Source organism: Adiantum capillus-veneris, chromosome 23 (genome assembly GCF_014529385.1).
Source record: "Adiantum capillus-veneris isolate H3 chromosome 23, ASM1452938v2, whole genome shotgun sequence".
Lineage (NCBI taxonomy): Eukaryota > Viridiplantae > Streptophyta > Polypodiopsida > Polypodiales > Pteridaceae > Adiantum > Adiantum capillus-veneris.
In genome coordinates, this window is record NC_140953.1 from 138,196,622 (window position 1) to 138,206,221 (window position 9,600).

General features: G+C 47.4%; 1 protein-coding gene across 1 annotated transcript; it reads right to left on the reverse strand.

The window, feature by feature from the left end:
* Positions 1-4,328: 4,328 nt before the first annotated feature.
* Positions 4,329-7,907, reverse strand: LOC147428682 (putative inactive receptor kinase At2g26730). Its single transcript, XM_086496366.1, has 3 exons — positions 7,546-7,907; positions 5,836-7,354; positions 4,329-5,718 (listed from the first exon to the last, which is right to left on the reverse strand). Exons 2-3 carry the CDS (start codon positions 7,160-7,162, stop codon positions 5,042-5,044), a joined length of 2,004 nt encoding a protein of 667 aa, XP_086352492.1. The 5' UTR covers positions 7,163-7,354; positions 7,546-7,907; the 3' UTR covers positions 4,329-5,041.
* Between the last annotated feature and the right edge of the window lie 1,693 nt (positions 7,908-9,600).

Sequence of the window (9,600 nt, forward strand, 5' to 3'; positions counted from 1 at the left end):
ACTCTCACTTTCTCTTTGTTGTCCAAGGATGCGACAATTCAAGCATGTCAAGAGCTACTGAGTTCGGATCACCCGGATTATGAGCGAAACAGACGGCTTCTCGCAATCTTCAGGTATTACTTTCTGGCTCGAGATGCCAAAGAAGACAAGGAAAAAAATGATCTTCTCACTACCTCTCCCACTGGGACGGGCTCTACTGTTTAATCCACACCATCCCTTGTGGATTCCACCAGATTCTCTTCAGTTCTTTGCAGACTAGGGCTAAAATATTTCGGGCCCAAGTGCAGTCTGTGCAGTTAAGTTTTAAATGTTTTGCGGCACCTCTCTTGGCATGGGTCATAAACATACCTATTAACCCAGATGAAGTGGATGAGGAGCAGGGAACCTCGAAAGGGAAAAGGAAATCCGTGAGCATGCAGGTTGACCCCACAGTCACCAAGAAAAAGAAGATCAAGGCGAAAGTGGTGAAGGATACAGTGAAGTCTCTACTCTCCTTGCCAGTTTCTGAGAGCCAGCAGACAAGGGTACATCTTCAGCGTCACACGTCTACTTCTACCCATGGTTCTGTTGTGTCGGCGCCAGTGTCTACTGCAGCTCCTCAGGACAGGATCATCACTTCACCCATACAGGATCCTCTTCCTTATTCTCCCATCGTCACTCATACACCGGTCAACATATCTCTCTCTCCACCTACAACAACAATCTCAGAGGCACCTACTACACCAGTTGTACCTACTTCTAGCTCGCCGGCTGTGCCACATGTGCGCCCTCCAGCATCACATGCATCTAAGAGATCTTCAGGTAGGACCGACTCCACTTCTCCGTTTCAGCTTTCAGAGATGTACTTCAGGACTCCAGAGCTGCTATTGCCACCATCGAGCTAGGTGCAGAGCAGCTAGCTACAACGCAACAGCGTCACTCCGCCACGTACGCAGCTATGGAGGGATCTCTACGAGTTGCCGAGAGTGCCATTGCAGATCGAGATGCAACGATTTTTGCACTATAGCAAGCATTGAAGATAAAGTCAAGGATTATTGATGACCTAAAAGCACAGGTGCAGGGATTTCAAGAAACGCTTATGTATGGTAACAGGCCTACCCAGGCTCCTGTGGCATATGGATGGACTGGGCCAGGGATACAAGTCCAGAATCCAGCAAGCTTTGCAGCACCAGCAGGTCCCTCTCAGCCCTCTCAGCAGTTCATGGGACACTACCCACAGCCCCAGTTCCAGTACTTTACTCAGCAGGGGTCTCAGGTCCAGATGCCACACATGCAGAGCCAGAGTGTTCCTTGCTGTGACGGTGTTGCTGGTACACACCGCCATGGTTGTGTTACTAGGCGTCCGGAGTTCACTTCAGGGCAGGTGCTTCCATCCGCTGTGCAGTAGATGGCTGCTCCAACCACAGGAAACCAGGTTATGCAGAGCACAGTCCAGCAACCGCATCGTTACACAATCGATCTGATGGCCACTCTGGGCAGTGACACGTGGCAGGGATACGGATGGTGGCCTAGTGGACATGTGGCCAGGTCACACTTAGCCGGCTGACATTTATGAGCCGTTGGTGGCTCTTTATGATTGTATCTATGAGTAGTAGCCGTTGGGTCATTATCATTATCTTTCATGGATGGTCTGGTCATCGTCTTGGTAGCGAGTCTTACACAGAGCACCTCGGCACTCACCCTGCACATCTGAGCCTCGACACCCTCATTTGTACGTGTGAGTCCTGGGCTGGAGCTGAGTGTGCTGCCACGCCAGAGTCTGTACATGGTTCTTTGAGATAGTCGAGTCCACATGTTCTGGTCCACTGTTGTTCTGTTGTTATCCATTGTTTCTGTGTTTCATTCTGTTTGAGTGAGTTCCATTTGTTTGAGTGATATTACCATGCACATTGCACTGAGGGGCACCCACCCTGTAGAGAGCACGACACTTTATCCGCGCTACGACTCTTTGGTTGGATACCTGGGCAAGTCAGAGGTGAGAATTGTGAAGAAAATGGGGCCCCTAGGGTCCCTATTTATAGGTACCCTAGGGGCCCGCCGGGCTACGAAGCAGGATCATCGGGGCTGCAGCCCTTCGGGCCTCTTTGGTATTCCAGCGGGCTACAGAGCTATATTGACGGGCAAATCTCACTAAGCCTCCCGGTCCCCTTCAAGTCACCATGCCATTTTCTATGAATGTGAAGGCTTGTGAATTGAGTGTGATAAAAAAAAACCACATGATCACGTGAATTTGAAATCCATGAGGGGGACTATCAGTATGGAAAACTATTAAATAAAGTTTAACTAAAACTTTGTTTCTCAAACATTCTTTCTTATATTCGCAAAGACGTTTCTTTTTAAGTACCAACATGGTCGTAGTTTCAAGACTTTGTTTATGTTTTTTCTTTCCCATTTAGTGTAGTGCATTGCATTAACTAAAACTTAAGATAATTGTCTATCTTTCGCTCTCGAGTGCGAGCACGTTTCAAATCGTTTTGGCACTTGGGCGCTCTTCATGGTCATGGCCTCCACTTATACATACTCTCTTTGGTGCCATAATACTCACTCAAACACTAAAATTTGACACTACTTTTGCTCTAATACTAAGAGTAATTTTTTTATAGAGTTTTTAACCTTGATAATACAAATTTAAGAGGATAATGGTGATAATAACATTGAAACTCATGATTAACTCGCAAAACACCTAAAGATTAATTATGATATTTCTTAAATTTATATTTGAGTTAAATCTATTTTTTATTGATTTTTCTACTAAAATGCATTCTAATTAATATACAGATTTGAGAAGAAAGAATGGAGATGACTGACATTGCACAAAAAATCTCTAAAGACTACCTACAAATATTGACATATAACGAATGGACAACAATGGATAGTTCAAGCCCTTTGATGAAAGGGTGATGGAGCATTAAGACATTAACAACTATAAAAGAGCCACCCACCACAAATTTTGAAGGTTCTACTCGATTGTCATTAGTTCACTAAGTAGGTATTTGCAGCTAGTCGTTGCGTACTTGGTAGTCGATTGGCGTCAATATATGCAATTGCATCCAACCTCCAATATTAGCCTCAGTTTGCATCTCATTCTCAAACTTACTACGCAGTTTCAATTGTATCGTATCAATGGATAATATATCAAATCTATAAGATCCTATCTACTTTGTTTACTTGTTTTGAGTTTGGTATCAATTGTCTTCAATTATGTGCTCACCTAGCATTAGCTTAAAGCACTACGAATTCTAGTTTGACTATTCAACTCACAATGCAAACTTGTTCCCAATGTTCCACTACCAAATGCCACTTGGATACTCCCACAAATTAACTCCATGATTGTTGAGGTGCCTTTCTTCCGAGAGGGCCAAAGGTACTTGAGCCCATGAGTATTCAAATTCACACAATAGGCTGAGCAAAACAAGAGAAAGTTTCTAACACCACAAGGCTTGAACACGAACCAATCGATCTCGAATGTAGCACATTTAAATATTCAAGGAACATTTTAGAACTGTGGCTTAGGCTTTGACCAAACACCCTTATATTTTGATATTTAATAAATTGTCTTTGAAGGGCATTTTCAAAACTTGCCCTTCCAATTGAAGGCCTTTTTTTATAAGGACCCTGTCAATGGGAAGGTCTTGCAGTCCTATCACAAAAGTGACATGCATGTGGAGGGCTGGACCCCTAAGGAACGGTGGGGAAGGGTTGCAAATTCCAGCACTGGTTCAACTTCACACGTCTCGTCGCAAACCTTAGCAACGAAAGTCTTGCGTCATGCATCTTCTCCCAAAAATGGTGCAATATACCGTGAGACAATGGGCACAACAGAAATAGCGCTTTCTGTGACGACCATGTGGGAGAGAGTGTGTGCCTGTGTACGGGAGAGATACAGAAGAAACTTGAAAAAGAAGAGAGGAGAAGTTCTTAACTTCGTACAGACACCAGTGACAAGAAGTTTTGTTTGGACAAATTCTTCCCGCAGGCCGTCCCCTGCCCCAAATCGCACCTAGCTAGGTATGCGGAGCCTCCCTCACAGAAGCTCATGGTGTCGAGGTAAGTCACATTGCGGTAGGGGCTCGTGGTCCCCTGCCCCCAATCATACCTAGCTAGGTCTGCAGTGCCTCTCGGGCAGAAGCTCATGATGTTATTCATTGTATGAAAAACACTGGCAAAGACTCCGTTTTCCTACATGAGAAAATTTATAAATCTTCTTGTGAGACACAATTCACATGCCCAGTAGGCTACATCATCTTTCCACACAAGGCTCAAGCATAAAGTCACAAGTTCACACATGGCGTGTGTGTGTTGGTCCAGACAACATAAGGCCTTCAAAATCCATAATAGGCAGCAGCCATTTGACTATCCATTCATGAGAATAGCCTCTTCTTATACATTATAATGGAGGCCAGCTATTTACATGCAAGGCACCCAGAACCCACAGACCCACCTTACAAAGTGTCTCAGATGGTGTCTTGATGCCATCCACAACCCAAGCCTCTGCTACCGGCAGCTGCGACGGCCGTGCCCACTTTCGTCGGCGTTGCAGTAGGTTATTCATCAAATCAAAGACAAGAAACCAGTAGGAGAGGATACAAAGGATATAAAAATAGGAGAGGTTCCTATCACAAGAGGGAACAGCATTCTGTTTTGATGATCCCTCTTTGTGGCTTAGCAATGTGGGAGCACTTCCTCAAGATTGAAGCCATGGAAAAAGGATGGCTTGGAGCAAAACAAGAGTAGAAAGAGTAAGGGGCTGGAATATGGGGGCAAAGACAAAAGTATAGGAACAAAAAATTGGGAAGAAGGGGAAAACCAGGCCTGTCTAGTCCACTAGACTTCTATGTGACTCGCATACATGATTGCATGGCACGGTGTGGGCGAGACCGGGCCGCAAACAGAAGAAGCCAGCATTTCCAATTGAACGGGGTGTCGGACAGTGGAGACAAGCACAATCAAAATGCTGCCGATGTGAAGCTGGCTGACCATGTCATGCATTGCTGATTGCACTAATGATTACAAAAGCATTGAAAACATACATCTGCTGACACTATGGGGTGATCCTGGATGGGGTTGATGGCTCAGTGGGAGTAGCTCTTTGAGGGGTATGGCCACCGGATTCCTTGGACTTATCCGACGAGGACTGCCGATTGCCATCATCTGTTTCGAACGCACGCACGTCCTCAATCATCTTCACCACTTGAGCCATCGTCGGGCGTTGGTCAGGGGAAGATGCAACACATGCCATTGCAATTTGAAGAGTTTGCACCATCTCTTCCTCAATGTTCTGGTATCTCATGAGTTCCACATCAAACACTTCAGAGGTCCACTCTTCCCTCACGACCGATTGCACCCACCTTGGCAAATCAATTCCCTCTTCGCTCGATGTATGAGTAGGTGCCTTCCCTGTCAAAAGCTCTAGGAGGACCACCCCAAAGCTATAGACATCTGCTTTTTGAGTCATCTTCCTTGTCTCTAACACCTCAGGAGCTCTGTATCCCACGATCCTTGAAGCCGTCGGACTCGAACCGAAGAGAGGGGCTAATGCAAAATCTGACATACTTGCATCAAAGTTTCTTGATAAGAGGACATTTGAGGACTTCACATTGCCATGGGTAAACCTGCTTCCACCTTGCTCATGCAAGAAGGCTATTCCTTTGGCGGCCCCAGTTGCGATCCTCACTCGGGTATCCCAATCCAAAGGTGTCTTTCCTGACCCTTTGCTACCTGATATCACATCAGAGTGCTAAGATGTGTGTATGTGGCTCATTATGCAAGAAACTGAATTACAAGAGGCACATACAAAATGCTTAGAAACGAATTTACACGGATAGAGAATCATACCATGAAGAAGAGCTGATAAACTGCCCAAGGGCATGTAGTCATGCAGAAGGAGCTTCTCATCTTTGGAGTAATAGTACGCACGAAGCGGAACAAGATGGCGATGCCGGAGTTTACCAAGCATCTCCATGTGCTGCTCAAACTCTTTCCTTCCCACAGAAACATCCTTCAACCTCTTCACCACAACTGTTGCCCCATCTTCCAACACTGCTTTATATGCCGTCCCCACGCTTCCCTTGCCAAGAACCTCTGCTGAGGCGCGTAGTAGATCCTCTAAATCAAATGTATATTGGCTTCCTTCAAAAAACACAAGCTTGCTCCCCTCAGGTTCAGCTGCAGAGCTCAGATACTCTTCCTTGGACTCATCAGCTGTTGTTTTCCCTGTTGATCCCGCAGCACCAACTGTTTCAGTTGCCTTCTGGCCGCCTTCTGCTGACCAAGTTCGCCGCCTTACACACCACACCACACAACAAGCTACTATGAAGAATACCAGAGCAACTGCTCCTACCGTGATTGCAGCAATGTAGCCTGTAGAAAGATGCAATGAGCTCCTGGAATTAACGGGCGAAGGAGGCACATTTGCGATCGGAGACTCCGGCGGCGGGCCCGCGGTTGATTGGCATGGATCAAAGAGAGGGGCGCCACAGAAGCTGTTTCCTCTGAATGCTGATTCCCCAAATTTCTGCTGCAATGCTGAAGTGATGCTACCATTCAAGCTGTTATTAGCTACACTGAGTTGAGCTAGGTGAGAAAAAGTCGACACAAAGGCCGGCAAGGAGCCGGAGAGCAGGTTGTTCTGAAGGTAGAGTGTGCCCAGGCGGTGGAGAGCGGAGTACGACGACGGAATAGTGCCGGTAAAGCGGTTGTCGGCCAGATTGAGGCGGACAAGAGGAGAGACGCCGGACAGGGGAGGCAGGCTGCCGGACAATTCATTGTCTTGTAAATAGAGACTGCGGAGCTGGGTGCAGTCTGAGAGGTCCTGAGGGAGAGGCCCCGACAGCTTGTTGGAATGCAGGCTCAAAATGCGGAGCTCCGACAGCAGGCCGAGAGTTCCGGTGGCAATCTGGCCGAACAGTCCGACAGCGGGTAGTCGTAGTGTGATGACTCTCACCGGCTGATCACTGCTGCAAACAACCCCTTGCCATGCACACGCGCTTACGTTGGCCGGCCAATCTACTCTTGTCGCCGCCTCCAGCCCGGACAGAAAAGCCTGCAGTGCTTGCTGGTCGCTGTTGATGTCCGCTGAACGGACGCTGGCAGTAAGAACCAACAGCAGCGCCGCCCAGTATGTGGCAAGGCGCGGCGGCCAGGCCCAGCTCCGCCTGGTCATGGCCGCTGGCCAGCCACAAACAAAGGGCCGCAGGGCAGGAGGGTGAGGGGCACTAGCTTGCCTTTGCTCTTCCTCTCTCTCTCTCTCTCTCTCTCTCTCTCTCTCTCTCTGCTCACTGCATTACAGTGGACTGCTGCTTTTTTCCTCCTCCCGCGGTAGCGAGCAAAACGAGACGGGCAGTGCCAGCTGCACCTGCAAAAAAAATAATTTCACCTGGTTAATAGAATTGCAACAAGTCTAAGGTTTTGGAGAAGTCCAGAGGCTCCGATTCTCGAGCTGGAGAGACGCTCCGCTGACGCTGAGCAGGGAGCGCCCGTAGCTTCCACGGTCTACCTACCAGCTACCGCTGCTTCTCGTCTCTCTCTCTCGCTCTCTCTCTCTACCTTGTGTTCAGCAATAAGGCTATGGTCACGCGAGTCTGAAGCGGGCTTCAGGCGGTCCAGCTCTCACTCGTCCAGAGTCCAGACTCCAGACGGGCCAAGTTCTCTCTCTAGTACATACCGAGTTGAGACTGCACAGCGGAGGCCAATGGGACAAACTGACTGTAGCTTGGTGGCGCTTTTGACAGAGGAAGTAAAGTTCTCACCCAACTCCTCCCCCTCCACAGTGCAGCGCGCGCACACAAACAAAGCACAGGCTGCACAGCCACTATACACTCACAGTGCTGTCTCTCTTCTCTCCTCTCTCTACAGAGGCATTATGATATGATGAAAACGTCGAGCCACCACTGCTCACAAGCCTAGCCTCGCTTATGTACGAGAGGCCCTTCGAACAGTAAAACATAAGAGGGCCTTCACGCGCTCAAAATCTGGCGTAGCTCCTCCTAATTCCCACCCACTCCCTCTTTGATCTGGTGCGAAAGTTCAAACTCGTTGGAAGTACCCGTCCACTCTCTCTCTCTCTCTCTCTCTCTCTCTCACATCCTTTTCATCCCAACCTCAACATCTTTCATCATGCCGTTGTTGCCCATTCAGAGAGAAAGAAGTCCAATCGCCCAACGGCAACACTCACAACTACCGTAACAATAACTGCACAATACAATTCTCTCCAATAAAGTGATCTCGCTCTCTCTCTCACACGCACACACATTTGTCCACCAAAAGCCAAACTTTTCTTCCTCGCTCCCTTCCTTTCACTTTTACTCGGATTCTGGGATCGACACTTAAAACTCGACAGATTCCTAACTCCCTCTTTAACTTAAGTCTAATAGCCATATAATTCCCTAACCGTTGACACTTAACTCACCAAGTTGTGCTTCTCATAAACCGATACAGCTTAAGAAGGGGTTCCTGAGTCCTTACATGTGCATAAGCCAAAAAGACATAGGTTCCTAAAGAGAAAGGCCCCCCGTGTAGAATATGTGGCAAAATATGTCTATGCAAAATGGACTTCCAAGACATGCAAACTTCGATTGGAATTTGGAATAGATCAAGGAACGAATATTTCAAAATGTCAACTTCTTCGTCCTAAGGAGAGCGAAGAGATGGAGGAAGTGGATTCTGACATAGGGTACAGCTCCTTGAATGGTATGTACGTCTTGCATGCTTTCTCACTCTCCTCAGGATCCCTACCTCATCTCATTGCGCCATAGGATCTAAGGTTTATCGCTTTTCTCTTCTCTCTCCCCTTCCCTTAAGGACAGCGGGCGGGACCAATGGAGCCACAGGAAGCCTTATGCAATGGCTTGGTGCATCTAGTGCAGAGTAGCCCAAGGGCACCTGGGCAACCACCCTCTGCACTTTCTACCCTCACAATCAATTCTCTGCTTCAAGGATTTCGTACCGCTATGAACTCTGCCCCTCCTTCTATTCTTTCTCCGCTGAGACAAGTGAATCCAAGCTCGAGAGGCACCATTAACTAGGTACATCACCTCTCTTATGCTGCCATGTCTAGCATGCCACCTAGAAACCCTAACATCGGGGGGATCTCGTCCGCTATCGAGCATCTGCATCCGTCTCTCATGACTCAACTGAATCAAGAACCAAGCATCTGCCTTCAGCCTCAACTCAAACATGACGCTGGAGTAGTCCCTTTGGACATTAGCCATGACATTAGAGTCTTCTCCAAGCAGATCGCTCGTGGATTCGAAGAAGACCAAGTATCTCAAGGTAATCCAGAAGAGGGAGGAGCTATGCCTTCTCACGACCATAATATCAAGAAGAATACGCACATAATAAAATAGTAGATAGTGTTAACATCCATGACGATGAAGAAGCTGACCTTGAGGAGGAAGGGGTTATTATCCCCACCAAAGAACTAGAGCTTTAACATTCCCAACTTGAAGACAGGGTTGTAATTGGTCTCTTGTATGGAGTGAGCCTTCTGTAGAAGCCTTGAAGAGCTGGATGACTTAGACCTGGGAAACCAAGAACATCAAGGACGTATCACATGTTCAATATCTCCCAAATAATTACTATTTGTTCTGTTGTGATGATGCT

Coding starts and splice junctions, on each gene's coding strand:
- LOC147428682 (XM_086496366.1), bottom strand. CDS start 7,162: ATGACCAGGCGGAGCTGGGCCTGGCCGCCGCGCCTTGCCACATACTGG. Junction 5,719..5,835: donor TTTATCAGCTCTTCTTCATG/GTATGATTCTCT, acceptor ATGTGATATCAG/GTAGCAAAGGGTCAGGAAAG.